Here is a 20,411-nt window from a genome sequence, read left to right as displayed (position 1 = left end):
ATCGCACGTGGGGGTGGCTGATGTAAGACCCGCCTCGGGAGCTTCCCCGCCCGCAGCTAAGCTGAGACCCCGGGGTCCCTCCTCGACGCGCCCGGAGGCGGGTCTCCAGCCCGCGCTTGGACGTTTGCCGGGAGGGCTGAGGGGGGGACTTTACAGCCCGGCTTCGGGGGTCCCTAAGGCCAAGTCCTTCTGCGGAGGCTCGGCCAGGCCAGCCCGACACCCGCGAAGGCGGGAGACTTGTAGAGAACGCGGGACGAGGGCTTTTGGGTGCACCTCCCGCTCCTCCGCACCGTGTGGGGCCAACAGCCCGAAACCCGCGTCTCCTTGACCGGGTGGGGCTGGAAGTGCTACGAGGATCCTCGTCGGGGGGCAGAATCGCGGCGGGCCCGCGTTCTACCGCGTGGCACCGGGCGGAGTCGGCCTTCGTGGCCGGCGGGGACACGGCAGCCCCGGCCGCTTGCCCAAGCCACAGGGGAGCCGAGCGTCCCCAAGTCCGGGAGAATCTCCCTGGGTTTTCTAACATTTAAATATAGGCTAGCGAAGGCAGCAATTAGCATCTCTAATGGGGCCTCGGAGTTTACAGAGTTTCTTCGAAGACTTTTATCTCGTTTATTTTTAAGGGCACCCCAGTGAGGTATGTGAATTCTCTGTGGTCTCCATTTCGGGGATTGGCAGGTAGCCTTTGTAATGGGCTGGCTCAGAGAGCGCCCTCAGAGACAGGGTTAGAGCACTAAGTCGGCTTTGCAGAGCTCAGGGAAATAATGTAACGGTACATTCAGCTTAAAATAAGTAAATACGTCACGTGTCAAATCAGATACCATCTTAATTCTAGTATGGACAAGAGGCTCCAAGATTGAGAACAATTTATGAATAGAGAAAACCTTACAATTCTATGCATTAACCTAAGGTTTTCTTCAAGTTAAGAAAGACTGCACTCTTCCATTTCACCTAAGTTCATTTAGTGGCAAACAAAACTACCTATATCAATTTTTAAAATATCAGATGCATTAAAATGTCAAAGCAAAAAAGGTTTTAGGAGGATTATGGGAAAAAGCAAAAAAAACTTTCTAGTATGTTGTTTCCTGAGTCTTGTATTTAAAATGTTAGTCTCAGCAGTCATCTCTGTGACAGGGGAAAATGATGAGGGAAGTGCTCTTCAGGATGTCACACTAGGTCTGTAACTGTAAGGTTATGAGAACCACAGGGCCATGAGATGAAGGCTTTTACCAAAAAACTAGCAAATTAGTTCCATGAGCTAACAAGCAATGATTGAGCATCCACTTTTAGGGCTTAATACGTTCTTTCTAATTTAATGCTCAGACTACCCTGTGAAGTAGATTGTATTTTTGTCGTTTTACAGATGAGGAACTGAAGCTGTGTGGCCAACAAGAGGTGGAGCTAGGGTTTAAACCCAGACGGGTCTGACTCCAAGGCCTGTGTCTTTTCTGCTACACTATCAGTCTGTGTGGAATGAAGTCGTAGCATGGGGGTCTGCTTTGGAACAGTAGGTTGGGAACAATTGTAGAGAGGCTTTAATACCAAACAGAGGCTGCAGGCGCCATCTTGTAGGTAAAGGGGAGATGCTGAAGGAGACTGGGACGTGGTAGCTCTGTGCTAGAGAGAGTGGGAACCTGGTGGCTTGTGGGGGAGGTGATATCAATCCTTAGGGAGAAAGGGCAGAAGCTTGGAATCCTGTCCTCTCTTTATGACCAACTCAAGGGTATGAGGACTCACAAGATAAATGTGTGTTTTATAAGATTAAGCTACAAAGTAATTAATAAACATAGCCACAATGTGCAGCAAATAAAAAGAAAGCAAAAGAGCCAGAAGAGGGACTACAGACCCGGCACTGTCCCTTCTGACACAGCCGGTGCTGGCATGCACCTCTGTGAACAAAGAGCATGTGTTCCAGTGACATGCTTCTTTGTCAGGGGCTTCACTGCCAAAGGCATAAATAACACAGGCAGAACAGGGTGTGTCTCACTGCCCTGCCAACATCTTCCACTGGACTGTCGGTCCACAGGCCTGAAGGGGCTGTTGTCACACTGCCCTGGTTTTGAATATTGCTGTACTTAACATCATTCTGTGTATGCATCTGGGTGTGAGAAAGAAGTAGAATATTGAACTGTATCTAAGCTGCAATCATTATCATGATTTTGGATTTATGGATTTGAAGGACTGGAAGGGAATAAGGAAAAGCGAAAACATCTTAGTTTGTGAGGGAGTCTGAACTATGGGTAAATCTCTTTTACTTCCATTGATGTTAATGTTTACCTAATAAGTAATACAGATATCAAACAATGCCTGGTTTTGGCACTCCTTTGAGTCTTAAAACTGCTTGTTGATCAGAATGTGTGTATTCCAATAAGCTCCAAAATGTCTGAGGAGAACACTCGGAGCTAGTTTGTAACTCCTTGGATCTGCTCTCCACCCCACTGCCTCAGCAATGTCATCAGATGATCAGAGCCTTCCACAAACTTTGTGTCTGTGAACAGACTTCAACAAATCTGAAGATGAAACAGGCCCACTCAGGCATTTGCTTAACTGGCCTTGAAACCAGTTTTGCAGAATGGGCACCTTTTCTCTTTAGGAAAGACAGTATATGAAGGTGATGCATAAGATGGGGTGAAGAAATCATTACTCTTTAAATATTAAACACTTCCATTCTTTCCCTCCTCTCCCATACACATTTGCATACACTGGTAAATCTGTCCTCTGAGTCTCCACAGTATGGTCTGTGTGCCTGTTATAGCAGCTAGGCAACACGTGGGAGTTGTTGAAGGATCTAAATTCTCAGCAAGACTGTGAGCTCATACAAATATTTCTGGATGATATGAATGGAGAGCAGGAGCCTGGGGCCATCTTTAGAACATAGGTGCCCTGCAAATGTGTTATGTTGAAATAATGTCACGTGTACTCAAAAATACTACCTAGAAACAGCTGAGACACTGAGACAAAGGGAGAGAGGAAGGCAAATAGTTGGGTGAAAATGGGTTAAGGAATAAGATCTTGTTAGTCACCAGATGGTAAAAAAAAAAAAAAAAAAAGAGGAGGGGAAAGTGTCAGGTGTGCAGGCAGCTGCAGGTCCAGTAAGGGGCCCCTGCCAAGACAGCCAGATTCCGTTCTGCTCTCTGAAACAGCTGTAGGTGCGTGGCCTTCCTGGGGCAGCAAGGAAGAGCTATGACCACCAAGAGCCGGGTTTAACATTTATTAAACACTATCCTTATGCCAAGTACTATGCTTGGGACATTTGTGTACATTGCATCTCAGTTAATCCTGGCACCAACTCACTGGGACAAGACTATAATTCCCTTTTATTGTTTAGGAAACAGGCTTAGCAAAGCCAAGTGGAACTCACATAGCTAGTAAGAACCTGGATTTCTCTGTCATTAAAATCTCACTGTAATTCATTCTCATTACTTTGATCCACTAGTCTTCACAACTGCTTCTGAAAACTTTGATCCACTAGTCCTCACAACTGCTTCTGAAAAGCCTTTTTGTTTTCTCTGCTTTAAGAAGATTTACATGCTCAAGGAGAGAGTGGAGAGGAAGTTACAAAAAAAAAACCTAAAGAAAATATTAAATTTTAAAATTAGATTCCTACTATTGAGACATATCCACCATTAAGGTGTATATCCTTGTGGCTTTTTTTCCCTATATTATACATATTTAAAAAAAAAACAATATTGGGGGGACTTGGCTGGCGGTCCAGGGGTTAAGACTCAGCACTTCCACTGCAGGGGGCGCGGGTTCCATCCCTGGTTGGGGAACTAAGACCCGCATGCCACGTGACGTGGCCACAAAATTTAAAAAGAAAACTATGTTTTCACGATTAAAAAAAAACGATATTGGGATCAGATTGAAGATTTTTGCTTGAAACTTGTTTTTCCAGCTACCACTATGGTAAGTAATGAGTTAATACTCATGACAAATACAAGTGTTAACTTTGCTCAGTGTTTTTCCCTTTTTAGAGATGGACTCTAGTAATGTGGGAATCCACTCCATCACTTACAGGCTGTGTGCTTTGGGACAAACCACATAACCTCTAGGAGCCTCAGGCTGCTTATCTCGGGACTGTAGTGAGGATTAGACATGATCCTGTGGGTGAAGCTCCTACCTGGCGCCGTGCCTGGCACTCTCTCTGTGCCCCAGTCACAGTCACTGCAAGGCAGAGTCCCTCCCTTCTAAGCAGAGGCCCAGAGCTTGCTAGCCTCCTCAGGGGTTGGCCAAGTTCTGCTGTGGCCATTAGTCTTCCACTTCTGCTCCATGCCCTTCATCTCCTGTAGTTACCTTGCCCTTTTGGCTGAGGGACGGGCTCACCTCAAACCAATGTAAGTTGTTTATTTATTTATTTTTATGTTTTCTTTTTGGCTGCACCGAGTGGCTGGCGGGATCTTAGTTCCCTGGCCAGGGATTTCACCACAGTGAAAGCGCTGAGTCCTAACCACTGGACCACCAGGGAATTCTCTAATCAATGTAAGTTTTGACTTTCAAAAGGGGTGGACTCATTTTCTGTTTCATGCAGGCCTTGGTCTCTCTTGAGTAACTGAGAACATACTCCTGGAAAATATCTGTGTGGCCCCGCGGTGTTGGACATCCCTCTCCTCCATAATTAGCCACCATCTGGACTCACTCATACCTCACAGGGATTTCCTTGTCCACACAGAACTAAGATTGATCCAAGAGCCCTGCTCCTGCTGACCGAACTCTACCATCTGTTCTCAAGCTTGCTTTGCCAGCTCCTGCCCAGCCAGGGGCCCCTCAGTGGGCATGCAAGGTGGTTTGTGTGCACCCTAATTTGCTAGTCTTTTATTTTGGTAAAGGCCCAAAGTCCCAAATACCCTCACACTCTGCTTCTTCCTTGAAAAGCAGGGCAGCTGGCTTCCTGATTTCTTTATGTTTATTTATGCACATACTACAGAAAACTTGGAAACTATACTTAACCAGAAAAAAAAAAAGAAAAAGAAGAAGAAGAAAGAAAAAGAAAAGAAAAATCTCAATTCAGGGCTAAACACTGCTCACGTTTTGGTGTCTATTCTTCCAGTCTTTTCTCTACACACATATGGCACTTTCTCAAGTCTCAGATTGCCAGAAGCATCATCTCATTAATAACAGCTTTTCAGGCAGGCAGGGAGGGGGGAACCACTACATTAAATATTCATATTGATTGTAAGAGACATTTTTATTTCAGAAATAGTAAGTGGTGGAAAAAAAGTATCATAGTACCTAGGAAATACTGTGTATATTACATTAAAAAATTTTTAAGTGGGATACTATAACCTGCTTTTTTCAGTTAACATATTATGAACATATTTCCATACCATTGAATAGTCTTTTACAATATATATTCCTTGAGGACATTCTTCTACAAAATGAAAATAGCTTTTCTTTTTCTGAATATAAAGACAATATATATTCATGTAGCAAATGCATAAAATGCACCAAAAGTATAAAGAAGAAAATACAAGCCAGCTAAAATCCTATTACCTAACAGCAACCACTGTTAACATTTTTGTTAACAGTGAGGTATTTCTATGAATGTAGATGCATAAGTAAAGTATATTATATAAGTGGAATACTACTATAAAGAGCGCTTTGTAACATGCTTTTATTTTTCACTTAGCAGTAGGTCACAGGAATTGCTCCAAGTCAATAAATCATTTCATCATTTTTAAAGTCTGCATCATATTTCATTGTACAGATGAAATTGTAGCACAATTTATTCACCTAGTCTTCTACTGATAGACATTTAGTTTACTTCCAGTTGTTCACCATTATACATAACATCTTTGTACAGTTATCTCCTTGAAATAAATGCCTAGAAGTACAACTCCTGAATCAGAGTACATATTTTTCAAATCGGATATACATGGCAAATTGCCCTTCAGACGCTGTTCCTCTTTTATGCTCCCATTAGCAGTGTGTAAGACTTCCCCTCAGTCTTGCCTAAACTGGGTATTATCTTTTAAAAATCTTTGTCAATCATTTTTCAACTAATGTCAAGGTTGAAAACCTAAGGGTGCCAAGACAATTCAATGTGAAAGAATAGTCTTTTAAACAAAATGTGCTTGGACTCATATAGCCATATGCAAAAGAAAGAAGTTGAACCTCTGCCTCACACCATATATAAAAATTAACTCAAAATGGACCATAGACTTAAATACAAGAGCTGGAACTATAAGACTCAGGAAACCTAGGAGTAAATCTTCATGACCTTGCATTAGGCAAAGCTTTCTTAGATATGACACCAAAAGCACAGCAAGCCGAAGAAGAAAGAGATAAATTGGACTTAATCAAAATTTAAAACTTTCATGCTTCAAATGATACCATCAAGAAAGTGAAAAGACAATGCATGGAATGAGAGAAAATATTTGTGAATCATATATCTAATAAGAGACTTGTATCCAGAATAGATAAAGAACTATTAGAGCTCAACAACAAAAAGACAAATAACCCAATTAAAAATGGGCAGAGAATTTGAATAGACATTTCTCCAAAGAAGATATACAAATGGCCAATAAGCACAAAAAGAAGCTTAATGTTATTAGGCATTCGGGAAATGAAAATCAAAACCACAATGAGATACCACTTCGCACTTACTAGGATGGCTATAATTAAAATGATGGACAACAAGTGTTGGTGAGGATGTGGAAAAATTGGAACGCTTGTGCATTGCTTGTGAGAATGTAAAATGGTGCAGCTGCTGTGGAAAACAGCTTGGCAGTTCTTCAAAAAGTTAAACATAGAGCCAGCAGTTTCACTGTTAGTTATATACCCAAGAGAATAAAAATATATGTCCATACGAAATTTGTACATGAATGTTTACAGCAGCATTATTCATAATTATCATAAACTGGAAACAACCGAAATGTCCATAAACTGGAAGTTTTGGTTGTTTATCCATAACAGAATAGATAAACAAAATATAGTATATACATACAATGGAATACAGTTAACTGATACTTCAACATGGATGAACCTTAAAAATATTATGTTAGCTGAAAGAAGTCAGGCAAGATGACCACATAGTGTATGATTCCATTTATATGGAATGTCTAAAAAAAGCAAATCCATAGAGACAGAAAATAGATTAGTGGTCGCCAAGGGCTGGGAGTAATAGGGAGTGACTTCTAATGAGTATGGGGTTTCTTTTTGGGATAACAGGAATGCTCTGGAATTTGATAGTAGTGATGGTTGCACAACTCTCTGAACATACTAAAAACTACTGAATTGTACACTTTAGAAGTGAACTTTATGGTAACTGAGTTACATCTCAATAAAACTGTAAAAATTTTTTATCAATTAGGTAAGTTGGCAATGATATCTCATTTTTACTTTAATTTGTACTTGTTTATATAACTAATGGGGCTGAATATTTTTTCAGGTATTTATAAAGTATTTGTTTTCCTTTATAAGTTACCTGTTTATGTCCTGTTGGTATTTTAAAATTATTTATTAATAAGTGCTCTGTATATATTAAGAATATTAACCCTTAGTCTGACATTCATGTTCAAACTATTTTCCCCACTTGTTGTTTGCTTTTAAAATTTTATTTATGTATGTATATATACATACACAAACACACATACTGGGGAGGGTGATAAAGAAAAATTTCAAATTTTTATTTAGGATAAAATTGATCTTTATGGTTATTGCTCTCATGTCATGAGAGCCTTCCCCACCCCAAGACTATATCAATATTCACCTATATTTTCATCTGATACTTCTGGTTTCATTTTTATGTGACGTCTGTAATCTATATAGATTAATATTTTAATGTATGCCTTGAAGTAAAGGTCTAATTTTCTTTATTTTTAATGGTTAGCTACTTGTCCCAATACCATGTGTTAAATAATCATCTTTCCCCCAATGAACATGAAATGTGGCCCTTAACACATACTAAGTTCTTACATATTCTTAAGTCTATTTCTGGACCTCCTTCTCTGTTCACTTATTTTTCTATCTCACCAGTACCCCTCTGGGACAGTTTAGTAAATGGAAAGCCAGTGGACAAATGACAGAAGACCAGAAGTTTATTCTCTGGAGACATGGGCTCAGAGCGGCACTGGACTCGGGGACACCAGGCCCAGGTGAGAGTGCATCTCCATTAACCATGTAGAAGTGGAGAACATACCTTTCAGAATGCACAGTGCCACCACTAGTCCTATGCTACCCTCCATATTATCTCCCTCCCTATTTATTATCATTCTTCCCCCGAAGAATGCACAGTTGATCCTTTTTTTTTGGCCTCACTATGCAGTGTGTGGGATCTTAGTTCCCTGACAGGGATTGAACCTGTGCCCCCTGCAGTGGAAGTGTGGAGTCTTAACCACTGGACAGCCAGGGAAATCCCCACACTTGACCCTTGAACAATGCAGGTTCGTACTGTGGGGGACCACTTATACGTGAATTTTTTTTCAATAAATACAAATTACAGTCCTATACAATATAAGGTTCATTGAATCCGTGCATGCAGATTGGATGTGGAGGGCCGACTGTAAAGTTATACATGGATTTTCAACTTCAGGGAGGATTGGCAACCCTGACCCTTGTGTTGTTCAAGAGTCAACTGTACCATCAGCCAAGATGTAAAATGATATCAGAAGGATCTCTGGTTAGTCATGATGGATTTAACTCATATGCTTATCTCCACATCCTCCCAAATCCTTAAAAGGATTTAAAGATAAAGTTGAGGAAATTTTCCCAGAAAGTAGAACAAAAAGATAATGAAATATACTAAAGGACAAATAAAATCAAAGGATCAGTCCAGGAGGTCCAATAACCGACTAATCAGAGTTCAAGAAAGAGAGAAAAAATAAAATGGAGGGAATTCAGTGGAAGTCTACATCCCAAATAGTAAGATACCCCTCCAACTCCCCTTTCCCCACTTAGTTCCAGAATGCTAATAACTAATCTCCAAAGGCAGGAGATTGGAGGGTTCTTTTCTGAGGAAAGTGACTGGTTTATTTTTTTTAAATATTTATTTATTTATTTATTTTTGGCTGCGTTGGGTCTTCGTTGCTGTGCGTGGGCTTTCTTTAGTTGTGGTGAGCGGGGGCTACTTTTTGTTGAGGTGCACGGGCTTCTCATTGCGGTGGCTTGTCTTGCTGCAGAGCACGGGCTCTAGGCGCGCCGGCTTCAGTAGTTGTGGCTCACTGGCTCTAGAGCGCAGGCTTAGTAGTTGTGGTGCATGAGCTTAGTTGCTCCGTGGCATGTGAGGTCTTCCCGGCCCAGGGATTGAACCCATGTCCCCTGCATTGGCAGGCGGATTCTTAACCACTGCGCCACAAGGGAAGTCCAAAGTGACTGGTTTAAGAGTGAACATCTAAGATAACCAAATTTCTTTTATTTTAGCTATAATTTCCAAGGGCTCTTTTTTGTCTTTATAATTATTCATTTTTCATAGCATCCTGTTTTTATTTCATTGATGTAACATCTCTTCTCTTTGAGAAGATAAAGTTTTATTCTGATATCTGAATTGTCTCCATTTTCTCCAAGTTCCTTTTTACTAACTCAGATTTCTGGCTCTAGTGTTAGAGTCTGTTAACCCAAAACAATAAAACAGCTGGTTATTTTACCAGCAAAACGAGTTTATTTGGGAGCAGCAAACAATTGCAACTCAGGACACACAACTATGGTGAACCACATGCAAGTCCAATTAAGAAAAAGAAAGGAGACTCTTTTATAGAAGAGAAGGGGAAATTGGGAGAGGCTGTTAAAAACAAAAAGTCCATTGGAGGAAACTGGGACTTTGAAGTATAGTGGCCTTTCACTGGCTGAGCTGTTGCCAGGCAAGGAGAAATCTTTCTTCCTCCCAAGGTGGTATAGTAGTGTCACTTCTTGCTAGAGATGCAAGGTAGGTCTCTACCTGTCAGGATCTCTATGAATGTTGTGTGGTATGTACATGAGAGCTCCCCCTCTGGCCTCCCAGCTCCATTTTAGTGAGGTTTCCTTTTGTTAATTTTCACAAGTCTTTCCCGAGTATCTGACCATCCTTGTATGTCCATTCATATTTATGAGAGAGGGGCTAAAGAGATGACTGGAAACTCTGATGTACTGATAGGTCTTAGAGACTTGTGGGTATCACTCCATGGTGATCAGGAAGCAAGCAGGCATTTCCATTGAGAGACCTCCAAATGCCAGTATTTTCAGTACCTACGGCTGTAAAGGATGAAATTATCAAGCAATAATACAACACAATTCCTTTGGATTTCCAGGTTGAAATGGCCCATCAAGGCATATTATAATGAAAATCAGAAAACCAGAGATCCTGAAAGTGTCCTAAGAGAAAAAAGTCATAATGAAAGAATCAAAAATCAAAATGGTATGAGACTTAATAGACCACAGGGAACTAGAAGACAGTGGAGGAATTGATGCCTTCTGAGGAAATTCTGAGGAAAAGGATCCTCCTCTTAGAACGTAACACACAGCCAAACTGTCATTCAAGAGTGAGAGTAGAATAAAAATATTTTCAGACATTCAAGATCTCAAAATATTAACCCTCCACGCACCCTTTCTCAGGAAGCTACTGGAGAATACCCTCCCTTAAGGGTAGCTGTAGTGGGCCTCGAGGACAACCCAATACAGATGGAAACAGGGGACAGGGGCTCCAGGAGGTATGCTGGAAAATAAACATGAAGATTACCTCCTGTGCAGCCACACTGAGAGGTGACTGCAGCTTTGACAGAGAAATGAAAACAATAAAAAGAGGTCATTCTTAACTCCAGGAAAAATAAAAAGTTGTACAAGAAATATAATTACAATATGTTATATGGCTCATCTGTAAACATTATGTAGTCACATAACATAAATAACCAACACTGAAAGGAGGTGGGAAGTCATAGCTGTGTGGGAGTGAGGATCTGAGAGCTAAATCCTTATTTTTCATAGTAGGAAGTCAATAGTTAATGTTCAAAAAACATTGGATGTAATATAACCACATTATTTACATAAAAGAAGGCAAACACCAGAGACAACAGCTAAAAGAATTGAAGTTGCTGTCTCTGGAGAAGAGGGAGGAAAGTGGGAGGGGCCAGGCAGGAGAATGCTGTTTTGGTAACAAGCTCTGTAGTAGTCTTTTTTGCGTTTAAAACTCTCTCCTTCTCCAATAAAGATGTTAAAAACCAAAAACAAAAAAACCACACCAACTCTCTCCTTGTATTACTCTGAAACAAATGACATTTAAATTAAAAAGCTTGCAAGCTGGCAGAGCTGGCTCCTGACAGTGGGTGTGGATGCTGGGAAAAGGTGTTCTGCCTGCCTGGGATCTATTCCGAAAGGGCTGGAGGTCCCCAGAGCACAGAGGACAGACGGTGTGGGAGGGGCCAAGGACCTTCCCGCCTTTTCTGGGGCACTCTGCTCCTGGAGTGGAGGTGGGCGTGGTAGGGGCTCAAAATTGGGTTGGATTTTCTTCATACAGCTGCAACATGAACTTTATAAGGGTAGAGATGTTGCCAAGACTCTGGCATTACATTTCTGTCAGATTTTGTACAGTGTTGGGAGATTCCTAATTTCCCGATTTCTTCAAATGTGTTTTATTATTATTTTTTTAACATCTTTATTGGAGTATAATTGCTTTACAATGGTGTGTTAGTTTCTGCTTTATAACAAAGTGAATCAGCTATACATATACATATATCCCCATATCTCCTCCCTCTTGCGTCTCCCTCCCACCCTCCCTATCCCACCCCTCTGATGTGTTTTAGAGAGAAGTTGAGAGAGGGCAGGGGGCCACTCAGAAGCGACTGTGTTTGGACATCTGGGTTCTTCTTTCTAGAGCAGGCTGAGCAGGTCGGCCTCCCTCTCACTCTCTTTTTCTCCTCTCTCTTTCTCTCTCTCTTAAATTGAGGAATAATTACAGTAAAATGCACAGATGTTAAGCATGTAGTTGGTGAGTTTTAACAAAGGTGTTCACCTGTGTAACCAACACCTCAATCAAGATAGAAAGCACTGCTATCGCATCCCCCTGTATCCCTTCCAGTGCCCCATCAGAGGCAACCCTTGTTCTAAATTATATTCCCAAGAGACGATTTTGCACGTTCTTGGACTTCATATGAATGAAATCATACACCTGTACTCTCGTGTGTCTGACTTCTTTCCCTCAACATATTTTTGAGATTCATCTGGGTTGTTGAATGCATCAGTAGCTTGTTTCTTTTTATTGAAGAGTACGATTCCAGTGTATGAATAACATTGCTATTTATTTATTCATTTTCTTAACAAGTCTCTTCTTTCTCAAGACCAGCCTTGTTTCTGAGCTGGAGCAAGTCTTCTTTACATGACCCTTTTTACTAACACACTAATGAGGTTGTTTCCACTGAGTGGAGTTGAAAGATTAAAATTTAGGCTTTATGAAGGACCAGCATCATTATCATGTTATAAATGGAAATCGGATGTAATACATGCTCATTTAGGTTGAAGCTATTTGTGCACCAGGAGACCAATTAAAAGCCTGTGACAATAACCCAATGTGAGGTAACTGAAGTTTGCACCAGAGTTTTTGGTGTGAAAGGAGAAAGGGAGGAACAGATGGGATAAATATTTCACAGGAAAACTTGACAGGGCTTTGTGACAGATTAGGTGTATGGGATGAAGGGGCAGGATGAAACAAATGCTATTTCCAGGTGGACATCTGCCTGGTGGGTCCCTCTTCTCTTTCACCTTGGGCCAGTCACTCCCTCTGCAAGCTCTGTCCTGTTGGGAAGTTTAAGGAGCTCTGATTCAGTGGCTCAGCCTGCCTTCCATGCCCACTTGTACCTTTTATACACACCTTGGAGCTATTGAAAGGCATAGTGAAATTGCGGAAAGAACACTGAGTTTGGACTTGGTTAGTTTTTCATTCTTTCACTTGCTTAGGCTCCCTAAGTCTCGGTTTCCTCATAGATGAAATGAAGGTGAGTAAATATCCCCACCCTATCAGATCGTTTTGAGAATCAGGGGAAGTGACTTCAAATTTCTTATGATGGTTCTCAAGAAACTAATAAGAGAAATCACCTGTAGGAGGGGGTAGGAGGGATGGGGGAAGAAGTGGGAGTGAAACTTTTAGTGAACACCTTTTTTTTTTTTAACCATGTCAGCATATTACCTTTTAAAAATAAAATCCTAAACAGAATCAAATAAGCTATCTCTACAAATGATTAGGCATTCTAGACTGCTGAAAAAGACAGAGCCTGGCTACCTCCTGTCTGTGAGAATCTTGAGGTCCATTAGCCCAGAAGTCCTATCACTCCAGGATAGCTGACAATAGCAAATTATTTCACCTTAATGACAAAAAGTGGGTTTTGTGTTGCAGTGAGAGAACTCTGCTCCAAGAGTAAAGAGATCTGGATCCTGGTCCTGGCTTTTCTGTGTCATTCAGGTGGGTTCCTCCTCTTCTCTGTGTCTTCTATTGAATGAAAGAGTAAGACTGCATGATTTTTGAGATGCTTCCAGCTCTGACTTGCTAGAATATAATGCTAACTTCTAAGCAACAGAGGGTCTCATAATGTGATATCTGTAAAGGATTTGCTGGTGACATTTTTGTATCTAAGACAGGAGCAGGGCAAAGAATCACGTGCTTCTCTTTTCACCTTTTATTTCCTTTGATACTGAAGTATCCAGAAGCAATGAGTCAAGTGGAGTGTGTTTTCCAGAAAAGAAAATTGAGCTGTGTTTCAGTAGAACCATTGGTGCAATCCCATTGCTGTTTGCTACTGACATTAGCCAAAGGGTGTATCAGTGGTATTTTATGTATACACGGCACTTTATATGGATAAAGTTATATCCACTTTATATGGATAAAGTAGATCCACTTTATATGGATAAAGTGGATCCACTTTATATGGATATCCACTTTATATGGATAAAGTTCCTATTCAATGAATAGGAACTCAAAGATCATATAGTTCAAATTCTAACAAGACTCAAACAATGGCCTTTGGTGCCAAGGAACTCATCTCCTCCTGAGGTGCTTCATTCCGTTTTCATCTTGCTCAAATCATTAGGAAACTGTTCCTTAGGTTGAGCTGAAATCTTGACTTCATGATCACTATTAGTGCCAGCTTAGCTCTCTGGGGCTACAAACTACACCTATATTCTCTCTGGCCAAGGTTGCAAACTGCTGAAATGCAGGCCAGTATTAGACCATGTCTTGTTGGCTCTTAATAGTGTTTAAAAATATCTCAATTAGTTTTCGACATTAAAACATCATGAGTTTTTTGTTTGTTTGTTTGTTTACATAAACTGTTTCTGACTCTTCTGGAAAGATCAAAAGATCTGTGCAGCTGCCTCCCCAATATGATTCTTCCCTTTTTAGTAAACAATTCAAAGCTTTGTTCCAGTCCCTATCCGCTCTGGCTCAGCCTATGTGCTGTTGGGAGAGGCTGATCCCACCCCTGGTTCTAGAACAGGGCATGCAAACTAGTCCTAATTCATCAGCATAGCCCTATGTTTTTGTCACCTTTGTTGATTCAGAAACAAGCACTGTTTCAAGACTGGGATCCTTGGAAACAGAATCCGAGATGGGGAGCTGCATGCAGAAGGCTTACTGAGGAGTGTCCTTAGGACACACACCTATGGGGACCTGAAGAAGACAAGGGTCGGGGTGGAGAGAAGCCGACCAGCAAAGTAGGTGCAATGTAGTTACAACCAAAGCCTCAGCTGATCCCAGGAACTCAGGAATGGGGATGGCCCTTCAGAGTTGTCCCAAACTGAAGTAAGGAGGCCAGACATTTGTATTCCCACATCAGCCAGTCACAGGCCTCAGGCTGCACCCTGGGAGGGGGTGTAAAACCTTGGGGGAAGTGGTTTCCTAAGGCTGAGAGCAAGACTATTCCCAGCAGCTGAGGGATGGATGTGTTCCCCCTGAAGAGGGGACCTGGGCTGAGCCCCATAGTATCTCCTACAGGCATAAGACTCAATCCAGATTAATAGAGATTTGCTAGGACTCCTGAGAAAGAGGCTTCCAGAATTGACCTGTATCTCTCTGGATATGGGCAAGGAGCTCTGGGACTTGTCCTTAGCCATCTCACATCAAGGTCAGCTTTGATAACACTGGTGCTCTGCTGAATCAAACCAACCCTGAAGCTTAAATTACCTGGACTCTTAGTGTGAGCTTCATCGTTAAGTCAGTTTTCTGGTTGTGTTTTAATTACTTACAAATGAACATACTTTGACACATTCTGCATTGCAGAGCTACATTCCCTGGCAATATCCCGCTGAATAGCAGCTGCCTCCCTTTAAGATGGGTCACTCGGTTTCCAGTTTACTAGTGCCCACTTGGCTTTTAGAGGTGGTAGCAGAGAGCTAAATCCTAATCTTCTAATAATATGAAGTCAATAGATAATGTCTAAAGTGGAAAAACCAAGACATAGAACAGAGCATGTGTCTGTAAATATGAGGTAAACATCAGAAGAAATAGCTAAAAGTGTTGGCAGTAGTTGCCTCTGGGGAGCTCTGTCAGGGTGGGATGGGACAAGACACTGCAACTGGTTTTTGTGGGAAGCTTTGAAGTGCTCTTTGATTTGAAACCTTGTGTATCCCCGGTTGATAATGCATGCCCTGGGGCATCTTGCCCTGCTCTGGGACTCTCCCATCTCCTAGTTCTCTTGCCTTCCTCTGGCCTTTCTTCTGGGTAGGGGGTTTCCTAAATGCTGGTTGATAATCATCTTAAGCTACCCTTTCTCTCTTTATTATCTTATGCATTCTATCCGCCCCTGGGAGACTTTGTTCCCTACTCCTGATCTCTCCTCTTTAGCTCCTGATCCATATTTCTTCCACAGGATCACCTTGGAATTCCCCTGCCCTATTTCCAACTTGCATGAGGAGGTAACCAAGGTCTCTCCTAGCTGTAACATGCTATGAGGTCTGAAAAATTATATGGAAACATTTAACAAGTCATAAGAATGGATCTCTTTCATTTACTTAATATTATTAGCCATTTTTTTCTTTTGTCATGTTGACTGAAAAAATGCACAACCTAAAAGTTGAGAATTATGTTTTATTTGGCTAACAAAACTGAGGATGAAAGCCTAGGACGAAACCTCTCAGATAGCTCTGAGAGACTGCTCTGAGGAAGTAAGGGAGGAGCCGGAATATATAGGAGTATTTGCAGCAAAGAGCAGGTAGTCAGAAATCCAAAAGATGACTGTTTTTCTTTTTAATTAATTAATTAATTAATTAATTAATTATTTTTGGACTGTTTTTTACTGTGGTAAAATTTATATAACATAAAGTTCACCATTTTAACCATTTAAAAATATACAATTCAGTAGCATTTAGTTATGAAACCACCACCACTACTTAGTTCCAGAACATTTTCATCACCCCGAGGGAAACCCCGTATCCATTAAGCAGTCACTCCACCTTCTGGCCTCCCCTCACCCTGGGCAACTCCTTATCTGCCTTCTGTCTCTATAGATTTGCCTATTTTGGACATTTCATATAAGTTGAGTCATATAATTTGAAGTCTTTCAATACTATGAAAAAGCCAAGTAACATCTTAATATTATTATGAAAATAATTTTGATCTTATGGACCTCCTGGAAGAGTATCAGGATCCCCCAGAGGTCTGCAGAGCAGACTTTGAGAACTGCTGGTCTAGGTCATCCAAGGTGTGGGGCACCAGCCAGCTCCCCATTACAGCTTCTCTCCCAGCACAAGGTGATTGTCATGTCCCCATGTCCAACCTGAGGCCTCCACACCTCAGCTTCTCATTTCCCGTGAAAACTCGGTCGGCCACTTCCTGCAAAGTTGAGATTACAATGGATTACATTCAAACTGCCCGGAGGAACCAAACAACCAAATGGGGACACATTTTTATAAGTTATAAATCTGAATGTGGTAAGAAACTATACCACAAACTGGTTTCCAGTAAAATTCTGATCACTTCCTGGCACTGTCATTACATTTTATAATCACAGTAATTATCTTTTACCTGTGATGAGAGCTGTCATGTACTTTTGAATATCAATCAGCAGCCATGCCATAAATTGCTAGCCCCTTTTTCCTCTGATGATCACAGCTTATTTTATTCTTCAAGTATTCTTCTCAGAGTAATCAGCACGCTTATTATACAGCATATTCAAATGTTAATGCGCACACTGAACTCACACTATTGTGAGACCCATTTGCTCAGGAGCTAAAATTATGTTGCCATTCTGCTTGGTGCTAGAGGTTCTGTGCTCGAAACCGGTTTCCCACATACAAGGAGCCCAGGTTATTTAATGAGAATGTGAGCTAGAATGAGGAGTTAACACTTAATATAGAACCTGGAAGCTAAATGGGGTCAGCACGTATGGGGCCTACACATTTTGAATTAGCTATCCATCACTGCGGAGACAATCAATATTTGAGCAGACTGGCTTTGGGGCATGTTTAACATCGTTTTTCCAGGGTCTCTACCAAACTCTGCCTCTGCAGGTTAAACTGCCCAAATCACAGCTCTGACAACTGGAAACATTTTCCTCATACTGGGCTGAAATCTGCTAGAGTTTTTGCTCGTTTTTTTTTTTTAAATTTCTTTCTATCTTTCACTCATTTGTTTTTGCTCTGCCCTCTGGAGCCACGTAAAGCATGTCTGCTTTCCGTTCTGTGACTGCCCTTTAGAGATTTAGGACAGTGACCTTGTCCCCATGGTCTGCTCTTGTAAGGCTCAATTGTCCCAGGTCCTTATAGGACAGGTTACCAGTCCCTTTACCACTGTGGTCATTCAGCTTGTCAATGTTCACCCTTTAAAAAAAGAGTGAGGTGCTCAGAATCTGAAACAGTGATCAACGTGTGGTCTGGTCAGGGTGGAAATGAGCAGGTCTCTGCTGGATGTGAATTCTCATGTTGGATATGATTCTATTAGTGCTTTCCAAGAGGATATTGCCTTTCTCGTTATCCATTACTGATTCCTAATTAGCTAAAACTACCAAGTCTTCTAAGCCATATATTGGTACTTAGGCAATTAGCAGGATCTGAGATTTGTCACCATTACATTGCATCCTGTTAAATTTGGCCCAATGGTTTGGCCTATCAAGACCGTTTTTTGTATCCTGAATCTATCCTTTCCATCCACAGGTGTAGTCAATCTATCAATATTGCTATCTGTATATAAATCAAAGTTAAAAAAGCCTGACAGAAAAGGCCTCAGGATGGAGTCCTTCACCTATTTCCAGAGACCTCAAATCAAAGTATTTGTTCAACCAGTTATAACCCTCCCTTCCCAGCCCCAATACACACACCTCCATCCTCCAACTGTTCCATCCTCTAACTCAAGCTGTCAGGGAGGGAAAACACCAAAGAATATTCCAGGTTACTAACTAGCTGGTTAAAGTGGCCTAGAAAAGAAACTGAGGAAAAGAAGGGAGGGAGAGGATAAGGCCTGGTGGAGAGCCCAACGTGGCAGGACAGGTTCTTTGAAGTTACTTCCTCTAGGCCCACACTCCAGCACAGGTTGGGGAGGTATTAAGGTATGAGTCAAATGGAAGATAGTCCAGGGTTCTGCTGTGATGAGAGCGAGAGGAAATCAATAACCAGGAAATAGGACCAATGTTGGAAGCTAGAAGATAGTCGATTAGTATATCAACCTGGAGGGACTAGGCAGAAGAGAACAGAGACAGGTGTGGAGAACGAAGAAAAGAATAAGCATGGGAAACAGAATCTAGGCTTGCTAAGTGGGCTTCAGAGCTGTGCTGTTCAACATGGTAGCCACTAGCTACAGGTGGCTATTTTAATTTAAATTCATAAAAATTAAATTAAAAAATCAGTTCCTGGGACTTCCCTGGTGGCGCAGTGGTTAAGAATCCGCCTGCTGATGCAGGGGACATGGGCTCGAGCCTTGATCTGGGAAGATCCCACATGCTGCAGAGCAACTAAGCCTGTGCGCCACAACTACTGAAGCCCGTGCACCTACAGCCCGTGCTCTGCAACAAGAGAAGCCACCGCAATGAGAAGCCCGTGCACCGCAACGAAGAGTAGCCACCGCTCTCCGAAACTAGAGAAAGCCTGCACAGAGCAACAGAGACCCAACGCAGCCAAAAAAAAAAAAATAATAAATAAATAAATAAATAAATAACGTTTAAAATAACATTAAAAAAAATCAGTTCCTCCATCACATTAGCCACATTTACAGTGTTCCATTGTCACATGTGACTAGTGGCTACCATATTGGATCATACAGAAGAACATTCCCATCATTGTGGAAAGTTCTATTGGACAGCTCTGCTCTAGAACATTCTAGGTGTACTTCTAAAAAAGGGCCAAACCAGGTAGGATATCATTTTAATGTGCTTATTTTTCCTTTGCTTTCTTCAAGACCCAGCTCATATATCAATTCTTCTGGGAATTCGCCACATGTGTGGTCTGTGACGGTATGCTATAGGCAGCCAAGCATTCTGAGCTATGCAGTTCTTTGTGGTAATGTGTGGATCTAGATAGGACTTAGTATGGAGATCCTGGCATAGCTATTTGTCAATCCTCAACCAAAATGTGGCCTTTTTCCATCTGGGGAAGGCATCCTCCTCGACAAAGCAATTAGCTTTGGGGCAGGAGGGAAAGGAGGGAAACACTGGCCTAGCCAGCCAGATCTGCTGAATCCACCTCTGTAGCTGTAAAAATAATTTGTAATAAAAGCTTTTGACCTCCTGTCCATAAACATTACATAGGCCATCTCGGCCAGGCCATCAAGAAATGGAAGTCAGGGTGTGATTTGCTTGATATAAGATATCTTGTCATCTTACCTGTGGACCCTCACTAAATTTTCAGTCTGCTGTCTTTCTCTTTCAATTTTCTGTGCTGGAGCTCTTAGAATTTCTCATAATAAGATCTGTCATTTCTACCTTCTAGATCTCTCTAGAATCTGTCCTTTCCTTTAATACCCTCAGTGAATTTATCTTCTCTCTCCTTTCCCACCCAGCCCCCATATTGTCACCTAAATGCTCTAAGAACATTACCTGATTATGGCATTCTCCTCCCTAAAACCCCTTAGTGGCTCCCCATGACATCATAAAAGCCTCTCCTTGGGCCCCCAGCTACCTCTCTGGTTTCAGGTCTTTCCATTCCCTGGTGTGTAGCACACATTCCAGCTTCTCTGTTACTGTGCCGAGAACCAAGATGCCTTTTCACATCCCTGTGCCTTTGTATAGTCGCACCTCCCTCTGTCTGAAATGCATCCCCCACCACCTTTAATCCCCCTGGAGAATTTTCTACACCCTTGTTAAGGTAACATTTAAATCTTATCTCTTCTGAGAAGCCCAGCCTGAGCCCTCAGACAGACTTAAGTGATCCGTCAACTGTGCCCAAATGCTGTGTGGGCTTTGGTCATAACCCAGTCTGTATATGACACTCATGAGTCTGTTTCTCCCACTAAACTGTGAGGTCTCAAGGGCAGGCAGCACATCTGACTCATCTCTTACCCGCTGTGGCAAGCACAGGACCTGACTCACAACAAA

At 41.7% G+C, this 20,411-nt stretch overlaps 1 protein-coding gene across 3 annotated transcripts in view; it reads left to right on the top strand.

Annotated features, from left to right (window-relative positions):
• Nucleotides 1–20,411, top strand: part of HEMGN (hemogen) — a 42,719-nt gene continuing 22,308 nt past the window's right edge. The window contains exons 1-3 of one of the 3 annotated variants that reach the window (XM_082404079.1): nucleotides 1–4,476; nucleotides 7,972–8,090; nucleotides 13,292–13,357. In XM_082404079.1, the coding sequence (XP_082260205.1) occupies nucleotides 8,015–8,090; nucleotides 13,292–13,357 (142 nt within the window). In that variant the 5' untranslated portion in view covers nucleotides 1–4,476; nucleotides 7,972–8,014. Of the gene's footprint in view, nucleotides 4,477–7,971; nucleotides 8,091–13,291; nucleotides 13,358–14,466; nucleotides 14,605–20,411 lie in introns of those variants that run through there. The other 2 variants (XM_082404080.1, XM_082404081.1) reach the window with 2 other exon arrangements.

Source organism: Balaenoptera borealis (genome assembly GCF_965194805.1).
Source record: "Balaenoptera borealis genome assembly, chromosome: 8".
NCBI lineage: Eukaryota > Metazoa > Chordata > Mammalia > Artiodactyla > Balaenopteridae > Balaenoptera > Balaenoptera borealis.
Note: the sequence above shows the minus strand (reverse complement) of the source record. Positions and strands in the feature narration are given on the sequence as shown.